The sequence below is a fragment of the Podarcis gaigeae genome (assembly GCF_964106915.1).
Source record: "Podarcis gaigeae genome assembly, chromosome: 10".
Lineage (NCBI taxonomy): Eukaryota > Metazoa > Chordata > Lepidosauria > Squamata > Lacertidae > Podarcis > Podarcis gaigeae.
In genome coordinates this window covers 6,079,348-6,103,266 of record NC_139686.1, presented here as the reverse complement: position 1 = coordinate 6,103,266, position 23,919 = coordinate 6,079,348, and the positions used below count along the sequence as shown (strand labels likewise).

Sequence of the window (23,919 nt, the reverse complement as noted above, 5' to 3'; positions counted from 1 at the left end):
CGACAAAGGCCGACTGGCAGATGAAACGACTGGACTACTCAGAGGTGGCCAGATTGACTGGGGAAATCCAAAATCTGGAGGATCAAAGCTTCAACAGAGAATGAGGCAAATACAGATTGTATTTAAAAGAACACTATAAACACTTGAATCTCGTTGGCAGGCTTTGAATAACTCTTGCAATGTTACAAAGACTTTGGACATACTGTACTGGAGGACTAAAATTTGGATGAACATATGCAGTTGATTAAGGAGCGAAGAACTAAGATTCAGAAGAATCTTGTTTGGTTTTGAAATTTTAATGTGTTAAATGTGAAATTTATCTTGTAAAACTAATAAAAAATATTATTTTTTAAAAAAAATAGAACTGTGGAAGTTGTAAGGGACCTCCAAGGCTCATCTACTCCAACCCTTTACAATGCAGGAATCTCAACTAAAGCAAGCAAGACAGGTGGCTATCTAAAAGGGAATAATAATAATAAATAATAATAATAATAATAATTTATTATTTATACCCCGCCCATCTGGCTGGGTTTCCCCAGCCACTCTGGGCGGCTTCCAACAAAGTATTAAAATACAGTGGTCCGTTAAACATTAAAAGCTTCCCTAAATAATCTGGCAAGCCACTCTTGTACAAAAACAGAGTGGCTTGCCAGATTATTGGAGTATTACAATACAGTATATCCAAAACAATGGGAGAAATCGGAAGGATCCCAAAAGAGAAAATAGACAAGAAATGGAAGGTGTTTAAACGATATTTGCAAAATCATATTGAAAAATCAGAACTCCTGTTAGAATAAAGAAGTTCCGTTATAAATACTGAAATACTAAATAAGATGGATAACAATGTGTAACAGAAAATGAAGCAGAAAATTGGTTTTAAAATGTGTGAAAGAAAGTAATAGAAGTGGAAAGAAATTGCAATCGAGTAGATTGGAAGTCTAATACAAGGGTGGGGTGAGGGGTGAGGAATTATCTGTGGGATTGAGTGGGGGTATGTATGAATATTTTTAAGGACTGTATGAAATGTATGTTTGGATATTCGTAATACAGTGGTACCTCGGGTTAAGTACTTAATCCGTTCCGGAGGTCCATTCTTAACCTGAAACTGTTCTTAACCTGAAGCACCACTTTAGCTAATGGGGCCTCCTGCTGCTGCGGCGGCGCCCAGGTCCTATAGTCTGACACTCTACCGCTACACCACGCCTATGGTTGTATTCTATATTAGCCCTACTCAGAGTAGATCCACTGAAATTTTAAAAACCAACTAACTTACGCCCATTAAATTCAATAGGTCCATTCTGAATGGTTGGGATACAAAGCCCTGCAGTTCTCCCAGGGCTGGTTTGCTTCTTGGGCACTCTGCACATGCTCAGAAACCCTTGATATTATAGAGTTGGAAGGAATCCCGAAGGTCATCTTGTCAAATCCCCTGCAATGCTTGAATCTCAGTTAGCTTATCCCTCCTCTCCGTCTCCCAAGCCCCATGCTATCATCAGCTTTCCCTCCCACAGGCACTCTGCTCATGCTCAGGAACCCCTTCACCTTCGCAGGAAGAAAGGCACACAGCTGATCTCCACTCCCGCAGGAGTGCTATACCGCATATAGTTCCTCCTGAGCACTCTGCATCTGCTCAGGAACCCCTTGATATTAGAGTTACCAAAGCACTGTAGAGTTGGAATGGGATACCGAGTGGTCATCTGGTCCAACCCCTATGCAGGAGTCTCAACTAAAGCAGACATGACAGGTGGCCATTCTATCTCTCCATCTATCTTCTGTGCCCCGTCCTAGGACTGCCTTTCCTACTGGGCACTCTGCACGTGCTCAGGAACTCCTATCCCCTTGGCATGAAGGAACGCCAATCTCCACCCCGTCTACTCAACTCTTGGTTCCTGCAGTGGTGCCATACTGCGTACGGTATCTTCCCCGCCCCATCCCTGAATTAATTGCCTTTTCTCCTGGGCACTCTGCACGTGCTCAGGAACTCCTACCCCCTTGGCATGAAGGAACGCCAATCTCCACCCCGTCTCCTCAACTCTCAGTTCCTACAGTGGCGCCATACTGCGTACGGTATCTTCCACGTCCCATCCCTGAATTAACTGCCTTTTCTCCCGGGCACTTTGCACATGCTCGGGGGGTACACATCGGCGAGGGGAGCGGACCGGGCAGGCCCCTTTCCACTGGGGAGGAGGCAGCCCTCCTCCTCTTCACCCCTCTCCCACGGGCCTTGAGACCTTTCCGGGCCCAGCCCCCTCTCCAGGGAGAGAAAGCGCGCAACCCGGCAGCTGGCAATTCCGCGGAAAGGGAAAGCGAAAGGGAAAGTTGCTCCCGCGGCGGCGGCGGCGGCGGCGCATTCCAAGCCAACATGGGTCTCTATCTGCATCGCCCTTCCTTCGGCCGGCCGCCGGGCGCATAAAGGCGGCGGGCGCCGAGAAGCGCGGATCCTCCGTGCGCCCCCCGCCGCTCCATGGCCCCGCGCAGGCTGCTGCTCCTGCTGCTGGCGTGGTTGCTGGGCGCCTGGGGGCCGCTCTCGGCTCCCGCCGCTGCAAGAAGCGGCCCCACCGAGCTCCAGAAAGGTACCTAGCGCTGGCTCCTCCTCCTCCTGCTGCTCCCTTTCCGCGCAGCACTTGAACCCAGAGACGCCTCGCGCTCCCGAGCCCCCGCGCCTTGCAAGCGGCAAAAGGGAGGGAGCGGTGAGAGCGGACTACCTCGCGGGGGTGTCGGTAGGCCTTTTCTCCCAGCTGCGGGGTCACCCCTCCCAGCAGGGCGCGACGGACAGGTGTGCCTACCTGCAGGTAACACCTGGCGAGGAGGGGACCACATCTGCACTGCTTTATATGTACAGATGTGGAGCATAGCTCTCCCCTTTTTTAAAGGGAAATTCCCTTATTCCGAATAGGATTCCCTGCCAGAAAAGGGGAAAGTTGACAGCTGTGATGTGGGCCTGCATTTTAGGGTTGTTGTAAATTGTTCTGTTTCCGTCGCCCTCCTGGCTTGCCCACGGCGCCTGTCAGTCAAGGGAGGGATGGTCGCAGTGGACTACCTCGCAGGGGTGTCAGCAGGCCCCCTCTCTGCGGCTCAGGGCATCACCTTGCTGCCAGGTGTGTGAGTCTTGGAATACATTGCCCAGGGAGGGAAGGATGGTTGCAGCAGCTACGTCTGATAGGCCTTCTTGATGCAAAGAGGCGGTGGGCTACATTGCAGGGTTGTCGCTAATAAGGCTCTTTTGACCACCAGCCACAACCCTGCAAAGCTTGCAGCCCCAGAAATAATAATAATAACTAACTGTACTCCGCCCAGCTGATTGCAGGGCACGGCGGTTTTTCTCAGCTGAGCTACCAAATCTTTTCTCAACAGCATTCCTTTCTCCCCACCCCTCACTTTACCCCGCTCCCCGATCCTGAAATGTGGCTATAACAGACACTGTTTTTCTGAATTTATTTATTTATTTGCCTGCGTCCCATACTCAGTTTGTCGTGGCGAATGGCATTTAAAAACACGTGTTTGCAATCCGTTTGCAGTCAAACTGGCACACTCAGCAGCCATTGATAAAATTATGCCAAGTCATATTATCATAATTCACTTTGCAAGCGGGCCTCGCCGAGATATTGCAGGTGGGTTGTTGGCTACAGCTGGGTTGTGGTTTTTTGAAAGTTTTACTTTCTGGATATTCCCTGGAAAGCATAGACCAGGATTACTTATGAGATCTTCTTGCCCTACAAACGCCTCACTCAAATACTTCGATTGGCAGAACCGCTACAGGTGCCGTGTTATATCCATTTTGCCTTTTTAAGAACTTAATCTTTCAGGATTTGAACTTTTGACAACAGGCAGGTGCCTTCACTGAACTCTTCTGGGCCTGCCAAAAACATCTTTGGTTTAGGCGAGCCTTCCCAGATCTTTAGAAAGCTGGTGCGAAGTTTAATCTGTTTTTAGTCTACTGCTGTTTTTAAGTGTTCAAGAGTCTTAAATCATTGCTGTTTATTTTGCTTCTTAATCTTTTTATCTTTCTTTCGGTAAACTTCTTCCAGATACCTTTATGTAATGGGTAGGCAAACTAAGGCCCGGGGGCCGAATGCGGCCCAATCTCCTTCTCAATCCGGCCCATGGACGGTCCGAGAATCAGTGTGTTTCTACATGAGTAGAATGTGTCCTTTTCTTTAGAATGCATCTCTGAGCCTAAGTTTTAATTTATATGTTTTTAAACTGTTGCTATACCTGTACTGTCCCTGTGATACCTAATTGCAAATTCAAATGTATACCTATCGTGTTTTATGACTTCCTTGATATTGTGTGTGGGCTGGAACTGGTCTGTGACCGAAATAATAAAATTCATTCATGCATCTATGGGTTAGTTGTGGGGCCTGCCTGGTGTTTTTACACAAATAGAATGTGTGCTTTTATTTAAAGTGCATCTCTGGGTTACTTGTGGGGCCTGCCTGGTGTTTTTACATGAGTAGAAGGTGTGCTTTTATTTAAAGTGCATCTCTGGGTTATTTGCGGGGCCTGCCTGGTGTTTTTACATGAGTAGAATGTGTGCTTTTATTTAAAGTGCATCTCTGGGATATTTGTGGAGCCTGCCTGGTGTTTTCACATGAGTAGAATATGTGCTTTTATTTAAAGTGCATCTCTGGGTTATTTGTGGGGCCTGCCTGGTGTTTTTACACGAGTAGAATGTGTCTTTTTATTTAAAATGCATCTCTGGGTTAGTTGTGGGGCCTGCCTGGTGTTTTTACATGAGTAGAATGTGTGCTTTTATTTAAAGTGCATCTCTGGGTTATTTGTGAGGCATAGGAATTCATTCTCCCTCCCACCCCCCAAAAATATATAGTCCGGGCCCCCACAAGCTCTGAGGGACAGTGGAGCGGCCCCCTGCTGAAAAAGTTTGCTGACCCCTGCTTTACGTGTTACAATCAAGCGCTGTATAAGTTTTTATGACACCAACAAGCAAACAAACAAATAAGACTGGCATTGCTGCATTTGCTTCAGCACCAATTTTTATGTCCTTTCAGTGAACTGACCAAAGCATCGTTGGACTACACTGCAAGGTCATCGTCAGCCGCTGTTTCTCAGTCTCCTCTGCCCCTCCTGCTTGCAATTTAGTTATGCTAATACTGGGCTGGGACACGGGTGGTGCTGTGGGTTAAACCACAGAGCCTAGGACTTGCCGATCAGAAGGTCGGCAGTTCGAATCCCTGCGACGGGGTGAGCTTCCGTTGCTCGGTCCCTGCTCCTGCCCACCTAGCAGTTCGAAAGCACGTCAAAGCGCAAGTAGAGAAATAGGTACCGCTCCGGCTGGAAGGTAAACAGCGTTTCCATGCGCTGCTCTGGTTCGCCAGAAGCGGCTTAGTCATGCCGGCCACATGACCCGGAAGCTGTACGCCGGCTCCCTCAGCCAATAAAGTGAGATGAGCGCCGCAACCCCAGAGTCGGCCACGACTGAACCTAACATTCAGGGGTCCCTTTACCTTAAAACCAGGCTACTTCTAAGTGTTTGCCAAAATCCCAGAGGTTTCAGCCTCTCTTGAAGGATGGAGCCAGAGCAAAAAATGGGTGGGAATGATTCCTTTTCTCTTTCTGCTGCTCTTCCTCTATTGCAGGGGTTTGGACTTTGTAGACTCACTAGCGGGAAATATGGGTGTATTATCTATGATATTGTTTAAGGCGCTTACCTAACAACTTTGGCAGTGTTTGAATTCACCACAAAATCAATACCATAAAGCACACAGACCTAAGGGAAGGGGCTGGTAGGTGAAGATCTACACTGGTACCTTGGTCCTCAAACGCCTTGGCACTCAAATAACTTGGAACCCAAACACTGCAAACCCGGAAGTAAGTGTTCCAGTTTGTGAACTTTCTTTAGAAGCCGAACATGCTCCGTTTTGAGTGTGATGCTTCTGTTTTGAGTCCCACACTTCCGATTTGAGTGTTACGCTGAGATCTGTGCATTTTTGTTTTTGCGGCTCTTTTTTGTTTTGTTTTTGTGACGGTGTGGAACCCGGTTCGGCTACTGTTTGATGGATTGATTGATTGATTGTGTGACTGCAGTACAGTGGCACCTCGGGTTAAGTACTTAATTCGTTCAGGAGGTCCGTTCTTAACCTGAAACTGTTCTTAACCTGAAGCACCACTTTAGCTAATGGGGCCTCCCGCTGCTGCCGCACCACTGGAGCACGATTTCTGTTCACATCCTGAAGCAAAGTTCTTAACCCGAGGTACTATTTCTGGGTTAGCGGAGTCTGTAACCTGAAGCGTATGTAACCTGAAGCATATGTAACCCGAGGTACCACTGTACATTGTTTATTGCTTTCATTTTATGGATCAATTGTCTCATTAGATAGTAAAATCCGTGTTGAATTGCTGTTTTAGGGGTTGTTTTCAAAAGTCTGGAACGGATTTATCCGTTTTGCATTGCTTTCTATGGCAAAGCGCACCTTGGTTTTGGAACGCTTTGGTTTTGGAACAGACTTCCGGAGAACCGAGTTTGAGAACCGAGGTACCACTGTAGTTTGCATTCCAACACTCTGAGGTTGAGAGAATTCTATTGTTTAAGGCGCTAGCCTAACAACTTTCCCTGTGTTTGATTTCACCACAAAATCAATACTGTAAAGCAGACAGACCTAAGCGAAGAGATCTATTTGCATTCCAACACTCAGAGGTTGAGAGAATTTCGCCAGCCGCCAATCAGGGCAAAGTTCCAGGTGCTGTTTTTGGTGCATAAAGCCTTGGAATACCCAAAAGATCATCTCTCCCCCCTTATATACTCAGTAGACCCCTGCGCTCTGCAGGTGAGGTCTTCCAGGGAGTCTTTTCCACACAATGTCGGAACGGAATACCTCCCTGTGGACTGTTTTTCCTGTTAAACATTAGACAGGCATCCTTTGGGACCTTCTTCTTTGTGCCTCACTCCAGTCTTCATCTGGGGTTAATATTTTAAAAGATGCTTATCAGTTGTTGTCAGACGACCTTGGGCTCCTTAGGGAGCCCAGCTGTTTGAGATTGTTGGACTCCAAAGGTAGTGGATTTCCCCTTTATTGGTGGCTTCTAGACAGAGTCTGGACGGCTGTCAGTCTGGAATTCTGCAATTCCTGCCTTGCAGAGAGTTGGACTAGAAAAATCCCCCTGGTCTCTTCCAACTACAGTGGTACCTCGGGTTAAGTACTTAATTGGTTCTGGAGGTCCGTTCTTAACCTGAAACTGTTCTTAACCTGAAGCACCACTTTAGCTAATGGGGCCTCCTGCTGCTGCCGCGCCGCCGGAGCACGATTTCTGTTCTCATCCTGGAGCAAAGTTCTTAACCCGAGTCTGTAACCTGAAGTGTCTGTAACCTGAAGCGTCTGTAACCCGAGGTACCACTGTATACGGTTTTGTGCTTCTACACAAATTTAATGAATAGGGAAATCATCTTCATAAAGTTATTATTTATAACCCGCCCATCTGGCTGGGTTTCCCCAGCCACTCTGGGCGGCTTCCAGCAAAATATTAAAATACAATAATTCATCAAATTTTAAAAACTTCCCTAAACAAGGCTGCCTTCAGGTGTCTTATCGAAGTCAGATACAGTGGTACCTCGGGTTACAGATGCTTCAGGTTACAGACTCTGCTAACCCAGAAATAGTACCTCGGGTTAAGAACTTTGCTTCAGGATGAGAACAGAAACCGTGCTCCGGTGGTGCGGCAGCAGCGGGAGGCCCCGTTAGCTAAAGTGGTGCTTCAGGTTAAGAACAGTTTCAGGTTAAGAACGGACCTCCAGAACGAATTAAGTTCTTAACCCGAGGTACCACAGTAGTTGTTTATTTCCTTGACATCTGATGGGAGGGCGCCACTACTGAGAAGGCCCTCTGCCTGGTTCCCTGTAACCTCACTTCTCGCAGAGAGGGAACCGCCAGAAGGCCCTTGGAGCTGGACCTCAGTGTCCAGGCTGAATGATGGGGGTGGAGACGCTCCTTCAGGTCTACTGGACTGAGGTCGTTTAGGGCATGGGTAGGCAAACTAAGGCCCGGTGGCCAGATCCGGCTCAGTCGCCTTCTAAATCCAGCCTGCGGACGGTCCAGGAATCAGCGTGTTTTTTACATAGTAGAATGTGTCCTTTTCTTTAAAATGCATCTCTGGGTTATTTGTGGGGCCTGCCTGGTGTTTTTACATGAGTAGAATGTGTGCTTTTATTTAAAATGCATCTCTGGGTTATTTATGGGGCATAGGAATTCGTTCATATTTTTTCCCCAAAATATAGTCCGGCCCCCCACAAGGTCTGAGGGACAGTGGACCGGTCCCCTACTGAAAAAGTTTGCTGACCCCTGGTTTAGGGCTTTAAATCTCAGCACCAACACTTTGAACACTTTGAACACTCAAAAAACACACGTTCAGCTTCCAAAGAAAGTTCGCAAACCGGAACACTTCCTTCCGGGTTTGCAGCGTTTGGGTTCCAAGTTGTTTGAGGACCAAGGCATTTGAGAACCAAGGTACCCTTGTACTCTTAACATACTAGCTTTCTTGACATGTGGCTTAGATTCACGGGGGAATCCCTTGTTTTCTGGAGCACAGAAAACAAATCCCCTCCATCATCTACACAACAGCCCTTCCGATATCTGAAGATGGCTTAATTGTTGCATCTCCAGCATAAAGATTTTGCATTTCTTCCTGGGTTGGAAGGGCTGCTCAGAAAAAAGTTGCACAGTGCTGTTTTCTCGTTTCCCCCAAAGCTTGTTCATTTCCTCGAACAAATGCAGGCCTCTGTTCTTCAGAAAGTGAAACTTCCTTCCTCTTCCCAAATTATTTAGACTCTTCCCCCCCTTTCCCGTCATCACCCCTGTTTACCCCCAAGTGCCTATGGGTTCCCCCCTCCAAAGTTGTGTCCACACATTTTGTACATGGGTCGCTGTTTCCCCTTTTTGTCCCTTCCTCTCAATTAGGACTTCCCCGACCACCATAACTTCTGCAAACCAGCAGGAATTTGTTTGTTTTTTAAATATTTTTTATTGATCAGTTTCCACATAACAAATTATCAAACCTTATAATCACATACATTATTGCCCCCCTTTCCTCCCCCTGATTTCTCTTCACATATTTTCTCTGCATATTATAAAATTGTACATATCCTTACAATGTCATAGCAATGACAAACCTAGACAGCATCTTAAAAAGCAGAGGCATCACCTTGCCAACAAAGGCCCATATAGTTCAAGCTATGGTTTTCCCAGTAGCGATGTATGGAAGTGAGAGCTGGACCATAAAGAAGGCTGATCGCCAAATAATGGATGCTTTTGAATTCTGAAGGAAATCAGCCCTGAGTGCTCACTGGAAGGACAGATCCTGAAGCTGAGGCTTCAATACTTTGGCCACTTCATGAGAAGAGAAGACTCCCTGGAAAAGACCCTGATGTTGGGAAAGATGGAGGGCGCAAGGAGAAGGGGAGGACAGAGGACGAGATGGTTGGACAGTGTTCTCGATGAGACCAACATGAGTTTGACCAAACTGTGGGAGGCAGCGGAAGACAGGAGTGACTGGCATGCTCTGGTCCAGGGGGTCACGAAGAGTCGGACACGACTAAACAACTAAACAACAACAACATATCCTTACATATCTATCCATCATGTTATCAACCAATGAATTTGTGTATGTTTATTCAAAACCTGCCAAGGAGTCTGGTTCATTTTGTTTTCTTTTTAAATAGTTTTTAAAAAGTTCCCATTCCTCCCTGAAGTCACAATTGTTCTTGTCTCACAATTTGTAAGTCAGCTTGGCCAGTTCTGCATAATTCATCAATTTCTCATGCCATTGTTCTTTCGTGCCGCTGTTGTAGCATACATAAATAAATTCTTTGTTTTCCTTGGCAGGTTTTGTCCTACAATCCCTAACAAAAATACTTCTCAAACCAGCAGGAATTTGTTTAACTTGTACACGTGCCATTTCTACTTGAAAGTGCCAAGGCTGAACTTAATTTTCAAAACTCTTACATTATATTTGTTGGCTGCGTTTAGATTGACTGTTGCTGAAGGACGGAATAGGATTTCAGACTTTCGCCTTCATATCTTCAGAAAAGTTGACTTATCTGACCTTGTGGCTGGTGTTTGTGGAGTATATTAACAACCAAACTCGTTCCCACCAGATTTAAATTTATTGGTACAGTACTGGTTATATACCGCAGTCCACTATTAGCAAGAACAAGAATCTTATTTTATAGTCTGACTTCAGAGTAAAGCTCTCTGTGTTTTCGAATGTCATATCCAACCATGTGGATCTAGACTAGAAAGTCGCCACCTGACGCTTGCTTTTGTTTCGTAAAATAAATTGACTGCTTAATAACATTTTAAAGTGGGGGGGGGGACCGTGTAACAATTCCAATTTGCACTAAACAGCAGTTTTTTAAAAGGGCGTGTTGCACTCAGCCAAGAAACCTGAGGTCTCTTCTGGGCGCGTGCAGAAGTATTTCCTTCCAAGAAAATAGGTGTTTTTCCGATATACCAGATTTGCACAAAAAAGTAGGGGGTGACGCAGGCCGCCAATTGGATGAGAAGGTTGTCGTGTGGATGCCAGAGATGCACACGTCTGCACACACACGAACAGAGACACAAGCAGCTTCAAATCCTCACTGAATTCCAGTGTGGATGTGAGGCACAGAACTACAGTTCCCAGAATTCCCTGGGAAGAGGGGTTGATTTTTCAGAGTGGTTTGTAGCTCTGGGAGGGGAACAGGGGTTTTCTTATAACTCTCAGCAACCTTAACAAACCATAATACCTAGTATTCTTTGTGTGAGGGTGGGGGGAAGCTGTGGCTGTTTAAAATGGCATGAAACTGTTTTAAGTCCACAGTGCAAACAGTACTCAGTACTGAGCTATAGCGACTCGGTTTGAGGCAGTTTCTTATACCATGTTCCTTTAGCTTTAAAAAAAAAAAAATTATTACAGTTGTTGTTAGTAGTAGTATTGAGCTGACCAGCCAGAATGAAGCGGCTCTTATTCTGACCTATTTTTGTTGAAGGAAATTGTGCAATGAGCTTTTCCATTCACCGAAATAAAAAAGGAAGAAAGAACACACTGTAACAATGGGGGGGGGGGGAATGTAAGAATAAAACAGAAGCAAAAGTAAAAACCAGTGGCTTGATGTTAGGAAATGAGTTAAAGTACAACAAGAAATCATTGTCAGAGGGAGGCATGTTTCACTGGGAGTAGCAGCTGCGGAAAAGGCGTACTGTGCCGTAGGAATTTCTGGGACGGAGTTTGAAAATGTAATTTGCATCGCAGCAGAAACGGATATCTGGATGAATAGTGCATTGCATAGCTGTGGTCTTCACGAATAGTACTCACCGATAGTCCTATCCTCAATGAATTTGTCTTTCTTAAAAGCCAGATGAGTTACCGTCGCTACATCTAGCAGGAGTCAATTTCGTAGTTTAGCCATTGCATATTGGTTCATTAAGATATTTCTCGCTTCATCCAAAACGCTTACAGAGCAGTTTGCAACAGAATAAGGCAGCTATGTAAGGAGCGAGAACGTTTAAAATAATCACGTGCCGAGACCCTGCGACCCCGCAGTTCCCTAGGGAGTAAATAACCAGACACGACAACAGCATACAGTGGTACCTTGGTTCTCAAACGCCTTGGTACTCAAACAATTTGGAACCCAAACACTGCAAACCCGGAAGGAAGTGTTCCAGTTTGCGAACTTTTTCCAGAGGTTGAACGTGCTCCGTTATGAGTGTTACACTGAGGTCTGTCTGTTTTTGCTATTTATTTTGTGTTTTTGCTTTTACGGCTCTCTTTGTTTTATTTTTGTGACTGTGTGGAACCCAGTTCAGCTACTGATTGATTGATTGATTGATTGTATGATTGCAGTACATTATTGCTTTCATTTTATGGATCAGTGGTCTTGTTAGATAGTAAAATCCATGTTAAATTGATGTTTTAAAGGTAAAGGTACCCCTGACCGTTAGGTCCAGTCGTGACTGACTCTGGGGTTGCCGCGCTCATCTTGCTTTATTGGCCGAGGGAGCCGGCATACAGCTTCTGGGTCATGTGGCCAGCATGACTAAGCCACTTCTGGCAAACCAGAGCAGCGCACAGAAACGCCATTTACCTTCCCGCCAGAGTGGTACCTATTTATCTACTTGCACTTTGACGTGCTTTTGAACTGCTAGGTTGGCAGGAGCTGGGACCGAGCAACGGGAGCTCACCCCGTCACGGGGATTTTAACCACCGACCTTCTGATAGGCAAGCCCTAGGCTCTGTGGTTTAGACCAGTGTTTCCCAACCTTGTGCCTCCAGATGTTTTTGGCCTACAACTCCCATCATCCCTGACCACTGGTCTTGCTAGCTAGGGATGATGGGAGTTGTAGGCCAAAAACATCTGGAGGCACAAGGTTGGGAAACACTGGTTTAGACTACAGTGCCACCCGTGTCCCTAAACTGCAGTTTTAGGGGTTGTTTCTAAAGGTCTGGAAGGGATTGATCCGTTTTGCATTGCTTTCTATGGGAAAGCATGCCTTGGTTTTGGAACGGACTTCCGGAATCGATTAAATTTGAGAACCAAGGTACCACTGTATTGGTTTTTGGGTTCAAACAGGCCACAACTTTATCGGCTGAAGATGTGAACTGTTTGGCCATACACACTGGGGGAAGCCAGCGCTATTCCATCAGCTGGAAGTGCATCAAACCATCTATGGAAGGGGTACACTATGAGCTATATCAAATAGGGGAACCCCCGAGAGGTCCCCATTGGAGGAGTGCTGTGGCCCTAACCCCTGCCTGGACATTGGAGCTCTCCTCCCAGATCTTTTTAACGGAATACCCTTTATCCAGGAGGGGCAGGCAGATGCTACAATCTCCCCTCCGGCCAAAACCTAGACTTCCCCAATGCCAAACCTCACAAAGTTGTGACGATGGCTCTGAGGTAGGCGAAAGCCAGACGGCCAGTGCTTATTTTCCTCCCTCTTTGGTTTCCTTTCCTCCTTTGGTTGTTATAATCTTCTTCTTCTTCTTCTTCTTCTTCTTCTTCTTCTTCTTCTTCTTCTTCTTCTTCTTCTTCTATTTATTTTCAGGGGCAGCCTCAAAATTGTGCACGAGCTCTAATCAAAAGGGGGGTGTCACAATTTCACTCTGTTTCATTCTAAGATGTTTCTGCCTTTGAGAGATCCCAGATTTATTTCCCCCCAATGCTTTCCTTTAACCTTTCCTGAAACAGCTGCCTGACCTTTTCCTGAAAGTAGTAAAGGAAAACCATTGAGGTTATCACCCAGATGCAAGCAGCTGGAGTTCCTGAACCAGATGGCTTCCATTTGCAATACAGTGGTACCTTGGGTGACAGATGCTTCAGGTTATAGATTCCGCTAACCAAGAAATAGTAACTCGGGTTAAGAACTTTGCTTCTGGATGAGAACAGAAATTGTGCTCTGGCAGCAGCGGGAGGCCCCATTAGCTAAAGTGGTACCCCAGGTTAAGAACAGTTTCAGGTTAAGAACAGACCTCCAGAACGAATTAAGTTCTTAACCCGAGGTACCACTGTATAGCAAGCCCTTTGTCTCTCTTCTAACCCAATGCCCCTGATCAGATATGGTACAGTCCTCTCCCCACCTTGAGCCACCATAAACATTCTCTCAGCGCCGGGTGGAAACTTAGTGGCTTCTTCCAGGCACTTAATGGATTATTTTGCTTTTTGTTGATGTTGGTTTTGCTGCTGTTTAGTTGGGTTTGTTTTATAAGATATCATTGGGCTTCCTCCTTTTCCCCCTGCTGATTTTGTGCTATTTTATGCTTTTAAAAGTTTGGGAGCGCCACATGTGTCAGCAGCCTAATAAATTGAAATAGTAAATAAAAATAAATAAATTGCCCAGTTTACTGCAGAATAAAGGTAAAGGACCCCTGACAGTTAAGTCCAGTCACGAACGACTCTGGGGTTGCGGCGCTCATCTCGCTTTACAGGCCTTGGGAGCCGACGTTTGTCCGCAGACAGTTTTTCCGGGTCATGTGGCCAGCATGACTAAGCCGCTTCTGGCGAACCAGAGCAGCGCATGGAAACACAGTTTACCTTCCCGCCGGAGTGGTACCTATTTATCTACTTGCACTTTGACGTGTTTTGGAACTGCTAGGTTGGCAGGAGCAGGGACAGAGCAACGGGAGCTCACCCCGTCATGGGGACTCGAACCGCTGACCTTCCGATCAGCAAGCCCAAGAGGCTTAGTGGTTTAGACCACAGCGCCACCCGCATTCCTAATGCAGCTGCAGGAAGAGCAAAGGGACATAAACTTCCAGCACTTGTTTTACGCATGAGTAACACACAATCTGTGCTGGATCAAATCAATCCTAGCAAGAGAAGGACCATTAATATCCTGGCTGGTATATTTGATCGGTGGTTCGAATCTGCACGAAGGGATGAGCTCCTGTTGCTTTGTCCCACCTCCTGCCAACCTAGCAGTTCAAAAACACACCAGTGCAAGTAGATAAATAGGTACCACTGCAGCGGGAAGATAAATGGCATTTCCGTGTGCTCTGGTTTCCACCACGGTGTCCTGTTGCGCCAGAAGCGGTTTAGTCCTGCTGGCCACATGACCCGGAAAGCTGTCTGTGGACAAACGCCGGCTCCCTCGGCCTGAAAGCGAGATGAGCGCTGCACCCCATAGTCAAATTCAACTGGACTTAACCCTTCAGGGGCCCTTAAACTTTACCTTCACCTTTTATATTTGATAAATACGTGCTCGTTTTAGTTTTAGATCCAGAACAGTGAAGGTAATCTGAAATGATTACCTTTCGTTCATTTACGCATTGCACAAAGATACGCTTGCTGTGTTTTGGTCCTGTGTCGTTTTATTATAAATAATAACATACCGTAAATAAATAATTTTTATTTATATCCCGCCCTCCCCAGCCGAAGCCGGGCTCAGGGCAGCTAACAACAATAAAATAATACAACATTCTAAAATCATTTCATTCTAAAATTAATTCAAATCAAATTAATGGCAACCATTGGGCTAGAGTTCTGTGAAGATTGCCAAAGGAGGGAGTTAGGCTGTGCCCTGGCCAAAGAATAATTATCATTATTCTTTAAGAGGATTTCTATACCATTGAATCATCAAAACCTCTAAGCCTGCCAGTATGAGTTGTAGCCCAACCATATCTGGAGGGCATCAGATATTGGCAAAAGCTGCTCTAAGCCATCTACACAAAACATACATGTGTGCCTTTCCCCTAAAGGCCAGAGTTCCCCCGATAGCGAATTGCCACAATTCCTTATACCACAGACTCAACAACTTTCATCCACCTGAGAGCCTGTGTGGTGTAGTGGTTAAGAGCGGTAGACTCGTATTCTGGGGAACCGGGTTCACGTCTCCGCTCCTCCAGATGCAGCTGCTGGGTGACCTTGGGCCAGTCACACTTCTCTGAAGTCTCTCTGCCCCACTCACCCCACAGAGTGTTTGTTGTGGGAGAGGAAGGGAGAGGAGAATGTTAGCCACTTTGAGACTCCTTAATGGGAGTGAAAGGCGGGATATCAAATCCAAACTCCTTTTCTTCTTCTTCTGTCCTGAATCTTCCGACACTGAGCTCTGTTGGAGGTCCATGAATTTTGGCATTAAGAGAGAGGGAGGAAAACATTCTGCAAACATTCCTTCATTCCCAGTAACACCTTGAATTTGGCAGGAAACAAACACACTGGCTCCCAGCGCAGATTGCTGAGCGGGGATGTAAAAGGTCAGCAAGGTCATAATAAATCAGTTTTTTTCCAAAGGGTTGGGAGGAAGGACCTGCGGAAAAAGATGTGCACCCACCCAAAAAGGGAGGTACCCCAGCTGTGCTGGCAAGCCTTTCACTGCCGATGCATCCCTGCCTTTCCTTTGCAAGATGCCTTTTTCCTTTTTAAAAAAACAACAACCCACAACTCTTCTTTCATAAACTTGGAGAGTTGCATCCCAGAGGTATTTTGGCCCCGTTCCATTGACATTACGCCATTTGTTCTACTTCTAAAGTTCAGGGCGCGAGTGCCGATGCTTATGTAATCCAGCTTGGCACCCCACGTGCTCTCGAGGGAAGTTATCGTCAGGCTTGGGGGAAGCCCAGTGTTTGGAGAAGTACAACTCTACAGGAATGCCAAAAACAGTCCCGTGGGAACTGAGTGTGCTCAGTTTGTGCGTGTGTGTGTGATAACAGAAAACTGGGTGGGAGGAGGAATAGCGTGAAATAGACTCCACACTGTGACATTTTGTCGCAGCGCTCGCTAGCCTTCTTACAAAAAATGTGCTACACTGTACAATGTGTTCTGTAATACGCTATACAGTCATACTTCGGGTTACAGCCGCTTCAGGTTGCGTTTTTTCAAGTTACGGACCACCAAAACCCGGAAGTACCGGAACGGGTTACCGTATTTTTCGCTCTATAGGATGCACTTTTCCCCCTCCAAAAATGAAGGGGAAATGTGTGTGCGTCCTATGGAGCGAATGCAGGCTTTCGCTGAAGCCTGGAGAGCGAAATGGGTCGGTGCGCACTGACCCCTCTCGTTCTCCAGGCTTCAGGCAGCTATCCCGCCGAGCTCCAAAGGCTTGCGGATAGCAGCCTGCAGCCCGGGGAGCACAGCGCCAACTCCCGCTGCGCTCCCCGGGCTTCAGACAGCTATCCGCAAGCCTTTGGGCTCCGAAGGCTTGCGGATAGCAGCCTGTTCTGGGGGCTGGGGTCGGGGGAAGCTCGGGCTTTTTTCTTTATTTCCCCCCCTAAAAACTAGGTGCACCCTATGGTCCGGTGCACCCTATGGAGCAAAAAATACGGTACTTCTGGGTTTTGGCGCAAAATTGCAACCCGTGCGTGCGCAGACGTGGGTTGCAAACACTGCGGGTTGCAAATATGCATCCCGCATGGATCACGTGGAGGATGAATGACACCTTGTTCAGAGATGCAGAAGTCACCAAGAAGGCCCAAAAAATGCTGAGAGACTACTTTGAGATAAACTTGAATACAACGGTTGAAAAAAGAGTAATCTGGGACGCAAGCAAAGCGGTTATGAGAGGGTTTCTGATCCAACAGAATGCAATAAAGAAGAGAACTCAAAATGAGAAAAAAGATAAAATTTTGGAGAAAATAAAAGAAAGTCATGAGTTGAGAATGAAAATGGCATATATCTGGGGTGACTAATACCTATGGCCCTCTAAACATGGTGGAGACTGTCGTAGCTTTAAGAAATACAGTTTATTCACCTATTTACACCTTCAGTCTGCATGCATGGAGTCCAGATCTTACAACATGGTCATTTCAAGAGTAGCTTGTCCTCCACAACAGTCCAGGGCATCTCTCCCAGCCAGCCTTCAGCCATCCTGCCCAAGATGGATCCCCGTTTTTCTTCTCTCCCTTTGTTCTTCCCAGCACACCTTGCTAAAGACTCTCTTTTCCTGTCACCTCACACCCGGTTACCCCGGCAACCTTCCAACCCCCCCAGTGTCTGTTCACATCTCACAGCCAAGGGGGGAAGGACCGTTTTCTTTCATTGCCAAGGGCCCTCAATGGCCCTGAATTGTTCCTTAATGGCCCTAGCTTGGCCAAGTGGGATGCCGGCTACAAACCTCGTTTCACTGAACTATTCCGTTTCCTCAGAAGGAAATAGAGAAATCTTAAACCTTAAATGACCAAATTCAAAGAAAGGGGGTAAAACTCCCAAAAATTCTGAAATATTATAATCCTAGCTCGGCCTAGGTGAAGCAAAGCGCAGTACAGTGATACCTCGGGTTAAGTACTTAATTCGTTCTTAACCTGAAACTGTTCTTAACCTGAGGTACCACTTTAGCTAATGGGGCCTCCTGCTGCCGCACGATTTCTGTTCTCATCCTGAAGCAAAGTTCTTAACCTGAAGCACTATTACTAGGTTAGCGGAGTCTGTAACCTGAAGCATATGTAACCTGTAATAAAGGATTAAGGACTCAAAGGTACAGTTTCTAAAACTGAGTTTACAAAAAAGGTTTGAAAACCTAAACGGCAAGTTTTAGACACAGCCTAACTTAAAGAAAGCCAAGGACAGTAATAAAGAGTTGAGGGCTCAGCTGTGGAAATTTTTGTATTGCTTTTACAAAAAAGGTTTCAAAAACCTAAATGGCACAAATTCAAAGAAAGGAATACAAGATAAGCTATTTTAGATTTTAAACAAACTAAGGAAAAGGGCTGAAACGCAAACAAAAAAAGGTTTCAAAAACCTAAATGGCACAAATTCAAAGAAAGGAATTCAAAGATAAGCTATTTTAGATTTTAAACAAACTAAGGAAAAGGGCTGAAACGCTCCCCTGAGTTTACAAAAAACGAATTCCTCTACAGCTTGTATTTCTCCCTCCACACCTCAGATAATCAACATCCTGCCATTTATTAATTTCTAGGGGTTAGGGGTGTGTGTCCCCCACCTACTGATTGATTGATTGATTGATTGATTGATTGATTGTATGATTGCAGTACATTGTTTAGGTGGGTGTCCCCCCACCTAAATCTATTAACAACTCGCTCTTCTTGTGCCCTTGCCTTTAGCCCCAGGTAACTGCGGTGAGCCCCCTCAGGTACAAAATGCAGAGGTTCATAAAGGGAGCGGCGACGGCAACAAACTGCGGTACTCGTGCGTCAAGAATTACAAGAGGAAAGCGGGAACGTCCAGCCTGGCCATTTGCAGGAAGAACGACACAATGAAAAAGTTTCAATGGGAGGTGCTCCTGAGCTGCATCCGTAAGTAGTACCTACGTTCTGTGTGATGGGGCTCATAATAATAATAATAATAATAATAATAATAATAATAATAATAATTTATTATTTATATCCCGCCCATCTGGCTGGGTTTTCCCAGCCAACTCTGGGGAGCTTCCAACAAAACACTAAAATACAATAACCTATTAAACATTAAAAGCTTCCCTAAACAGGGCTGTCTTAAGATGTCTTCTAAAAGTCTGGTAGTTATTTTTCTCTTTGACATCTGGTAGGAGGGCGTTCCACAGGGCGGGTGCCACCACCGAGAAGGCCCTCTGCCTGGTTCCCTGTAACTTCACTTCTCGCAGGGAGGGAACCGCCAGAAGGCCCTCAGTGCTGGACCTCAGTGTCCGGGCAGAACGATGGAGGTGGAGACGCTCCTTCAGGTAGACAGGACCAAGGCCGTTTAGGACTTTCAAGACACCAACACTTTCAGCACCAACACTTTGAATTGTGCTCGGAAATGTACTGAGAGCCAGTGTAGGTCTTTCAGGACCGGTGTTATATGATCTTGTCGGCTGCTCCTAGTCACCAGTCTGGCTGCCGCATTCTGGATTAGTTGTAGTTTCCGGGTCACCTTCAAAGGTAGCCCCACGTAGAGCGCATTGCAGTAGTCCAAGTAGGAGATAACTAGAGCATGCACCACTCTGGAGAGACAGACAGTGGGCAGGTAGGGTCTCATCCTGCGTACCAGATGGAGCTGGTAAACAGCTGCCCTGGACACAGAATTGACCTGTGCCTCCATGATGAGCTCAGGGTTCACCTAGGTTCACCTTCTCACCTGTGAACCTGTTCCTGTATTAAGATCCACAAAGCTGCTGCCCCCCCCCCCGGTCAGTCTCTCAGAGTCATGGCTGACGTCCAGGTAGAGATGTCCCAGAATTCCGTCAGAATGGGTAGCAATTCTGGAAATGGCAGCAGTCTGCGTCTTGGTGGATTTGATTTAAATCAAATCAATTTAAATCACTAGTCAGTAAGACTTGATTTAAATCACTAGTCAGCAAGACTTGATTTAAATTTTATTTATTTATTTTTACAGAAAGGCTCATTCCTGCTGGTATAATCTTAATGTTTACAACCAGATGAAGGTTTCCTTTTTGGAAGGATAAATTTTCAGAGTAGTTTTTTACAGTTCTATCAAAAATTACTGATTTGGTTATACTATCAGAAATACGTAGACGCAGAATTACGAAATTATGGTGAGGTTTAATAAGTTAACTGTTTATATTGGAAGGAGAAAAATAGCCATTTCCTTAATAACAATTTATTTAACTAAAACAATAACATTATAGCATATGTATGCACGTTTGTTAACTGATGTGGTTAAACTTTTTTTTGTTTTTAAACCCTTAGACTGAGTTTTGGCACACATGAAAAACTTAAAACAAATCCTTATCTCCTGATGAATAGCCTTTGGACTATAATGTAACTTGAACAGAAAACTATCTTTAGAAATATTTTTCCTGCAAAAGCATTTTATTTTAAAAATCTGTTTGGTTTTTTTAATAAATCCAATTTAAATTTTAAAAATCTGATTTAAATAAAAAGTATCCTTTAAAAAAAAATCATTTATTTTTATCCACCCTGGTCCATGTGTCCATCTGCAAGCAGGAACAAAAATCAAGGAAGTGATCAACATTCGCTGACTTCATTTCCTGCCCCTCCCGTAACCCAAACTCGCTGCTGTTGATTTTTCGGCATGCAAAACAATACATTATTGTTTCCCTCCCCTTGGAAATAAACGTAAAGATAGTTAATTATATTATTAAATGTGACTGCAGGAAACACCAAGTTTTTTTGCGGAACCTGAACTGCAGCGGAGTAGAAGCAGGGCTGCATGTGGAAGATATAGAACAGGCCAGAAAATGATGCTTTTTCACATTCTGATTTCTTTGCATGGAGGTCACACCGCATGATATCTCATCAAGAATCTGGCACTCACACTTCCCATGCATCGTTTTATATCCTTCCATCAAGTCCCTGCTTACGCAACACCTTTTGCTAAGCCAAAAAGAGAGAGGCCTAAATTGGAATTCCCACATAGGAATTTGTATGCCAGTGTGAAGACACCTTAGAAGTTGTTTGGGTATTTTTGTTTTTTATTTTACAATCAAGTGATATATAAGTTGCACGGTTAAATAAAATAAGACTAGCAAAACAGCAATATAAAAGCATGTAAAAACTGTTAGAATTCCTGCTCCATGATTGCAGTCACGGGATTTTTGTCTATCACATGACGGTATATGTTTTGACTCCACAGAGTGGGAAGTGATGGAGACAAGATGTTTGTGTTACTGTGTTCCGTGAAGTTGGACTATTGTCCTTTGTTCTTTTTCTCTTTGCTGTCTGATGCTAGAGAGAGAGGGAGCCATGTTGCAGTGCTCCGTGTGTGTTTATATGTAAATAAAGTAGATTAGCCAAAATACTGAGTTGTAGAGGTCTGTCATGCATGATGTACAAACTCTGCGGATCCCTAAGTGTGCCGGTGTCGCTTGGCATCAGTCGCTGTGATGTTTGGGCAGAAGAAAGCTTTTGAAACTCCCAAACGATTGACCAGGAGGGAGGGAACATGCCAGTCGGGTAGCCAGGGTCCTACTCGAGTGTAGGCTGAACTCCTGACAATGGTTATAAAGCAGAAATTCAGGACGTTCATACAGATGAAAACGGGATCTGATCTTATGGGTCATTATTTGGGTTTATAGCTGAGCTGGTGGAATTTCTCACTGAAACTTCAAGAAGAATAGGTTTTGCACTGCCGTAAATGCACTCCTGATGACAAACTAATTTTGGCTTCTCCTCTTCTCAATTCCTCTTCTCTTTCTCAACAAGGAGACCCTTCCCTGCCTGCCACCACAACAGAAGATCCCAGAAGAGGTAGGACCAATTGCTTTGTTGTCTCTGCTCGTCACCACTGGGTGACAAACGTGTTTTTGGAGTAACACCAGTGTGGTGTAGTGGTTAAGAGTGATAGACTCGTAATTTGGGGAACCGGGTTCGTGTCTCCGCTCCTCCACATGCAGCTGCTGGGTGACCCTGGGCCAGTCACACTTCTTTGAAGTCTCTCAGCCCCACTCACCTCACAAAGTGTTTGTTGTGGGGGAGGCAGGGAAAGGAGAATGTGAGCCGCTTTGAGACTCCCTAGGGTAGTGATAAAGCGGGATATCAAATCCAAACTCTTCTTCTTCTTCTTCTTAAAACAGATTTCAGGCCTGGGACACAAATTAGGCAAGTGCCCTCTCCCCACGAAAATAAAATTAAGAAAATAAAAATGCTGACTTAATTCACAAGCAGCAGAAATGGGAAAGTAGGTATTTAGAAACAAACGGCGACCCACAAGAAACCTGAGCTGCCGTTTGCTCCAAGCGAGCGCTAAAAAGTGGTTCTCTGCAGGGGGAAGCAGTGGGTCGAGAGCAATTGTGGATAAGCCCTCATGTTAACACAGCTTTGTGGCCTGTCCCAGAAACATACATATGAAATTTTACTTGCCCCATGTTGTAGAGGCAGAGACTTCCACCACAGAGACTCCGCAGGCTGCTGGTGTTAACACTTCGGTGTTCTACGCCGCAGCCCCATATGGCAGCGAGACCCCCTCGCCATCAGCCTCGATCGCCACACTGCTCAGGACTGCTAAACCGACTAGGCCTGGCAGGGCGACGGCAACCACCAGCGCCCCAGAGGTTGGCAGACACACTCCTGTCACGGTCAGCGAAAGCTCGGCGAAATGTGAAAGCACCACCGCGAAAGCCTCGCAGCCCACGACTAGCAAGCGTCTCACAGCAGGAGACAGACCGACAGCTGTGCTGCCCGGGAGAGTCTCCGGGGTCACCCCAGAGCCAAGCGTCTCGGTGCCTCCGATCGAGAGACAAACAGGTTTGTCACCGGCAGCTGAAGTAGTTCATCTCATTGCTTTAGCCTCCACATTAACCATCCTTCCACGTCCTCCTTCGTTTCATGTTCTTCCCAAATTAATATCCTAATATTCTTGCGTTTATCCCATGTCTATGTCTGCTATCTGTCTCCTGGACTCTTCAGGTACTTCCAGACTACAGTGGTACCTTGGTTCTCAAACTTAACCCGGTCCAGAATTCTGTTCCAAAACCAAAGCGTTCCAAAACCAAGGCGCGCTTTCCTATTGAAAGTACAGTGGTACCTCTGGATGCGAACGGGATCCGTTCCGGAGCCCTGTTCACATCCTGAAGCGAACACAACCTGCGTCTGCACGGGTGGTGATTCATCGCTTCTGCGCATGCGTGTGATGTCATTTCGAGTGCCTGCGCATGCGCGAGCGGCAAAAGCTGGAAGTAACACGTTCCGTTACTTCCGGGTCACCGGAGGTACTGTAACCTAAGGTATGACTGTAATGCAAAATGGATTAATCCGTTCCAGACTTTTTAAAAACAACCCCTGAAACTTCAATTTAACATTTTCGCAGTCAATCAATCAATCAATCAATCAGTAGCTGAACTGGGTTCCACACAGTCACAAAAACAAATGAACCGAGAAAGCCTCAAAAACAAAAACGCAAAATAAATAGCAAAAACAAAAGTGCCAGACTTAATCCGTTCCAGAAGTCCGTTTGACTTCCGAAATGTTTGGAAACCAAGGCGCAGCTTCTGATTGGTGCAGGCGCCCCGGAAACAATAGCCGACAGCTGCTTCAGATGTCCGGCTTCCGAAAAATGTTCAAAAACCAGAACACTTCCGGGTTTTCAGCGTTTGGGAACCAGGGCGTTTGAGAACCAAGGTACCACTGTATTGCTAGTTGGCAAATTTGGGTGGCAAAATTCTGGTCGATTGGGAGGCCTTGGGCAACAAATGCATTCCCCCCCCCCCCAATTGGACTCTCCCTGCCCTGGGATAAGGAAAGTGATTGAACTTGCATTGATGCAATCTCATCTAACCTCGCTGAAATCAGGGCGAATGCTCAATAGTGGGTGGTCTGGAAGCATCCATAGAGTTCGGAGTTCTTGCTCCCCTATCCACCAGCTCCCTTTAATGCTGAACTCGCCGCTAGGGATGGAAGGATTTTTCCATTTACTCAGCTTCTCATTTTTCCAATCTTAGATTCAGTTCTCCGCATTTCTACAGCAATTCGCAATTTTTTTAAAAAAAAAATCCTCATGAAAATTCACCAGCGTTTTGGGTGTGAATTTCTCCCAGTAAACATATCCTTGTAAGCAGTTTCCTCTGATATAATTCACTTCTCAATAATATATTAATTTTACGCACA

The 23,919-nt window shown here is 45.7% G+C and overlaps 1 protein-coding gene across 2 annotated transcripts in view; it reads left to right on the top strand.

Moving 5' to 3' along the window:
• The first annotated feature begins 2,412 nt into the window (after nucleotides 1-2,412).
• IL15RA (interleukin 15 receptor subunit alpha) overlaps nucleotides 2,413-23,919 on the top strand; it is a 35,324-nt gene continuing 13,817 nt past the window's right edge. Inside the window, exons 1-4 of one of the 2 annotated variants that reach the window (XM_083700842.1) lie at nucleotides 2,413-2,573; nucleotides 18,481-18,672; nucleotides 21,520-21,564; nucleotides 22,189-22,560. In XM_083700842.1, the coding sequence (XP_083556968.1) occupies nucleotides 2,465-2,573; nucleotides 18,481-18,672; nucleotides 21,520-21,564; nucleotides 22,189-22,560 (718 nt within the window). In that variant the 5' untranslated portion in view covers nucleotides 2,413-2,464. The remainder of the gene's footprint in view (nucleotides 2,574-18,480; nucleotides 18,673-21,519; nucleotides 21,565-22,188; nucleotides 22,561-23,919) is intronic. The other variant, XM_083700843.1, reaches the window with a different exon arrangement.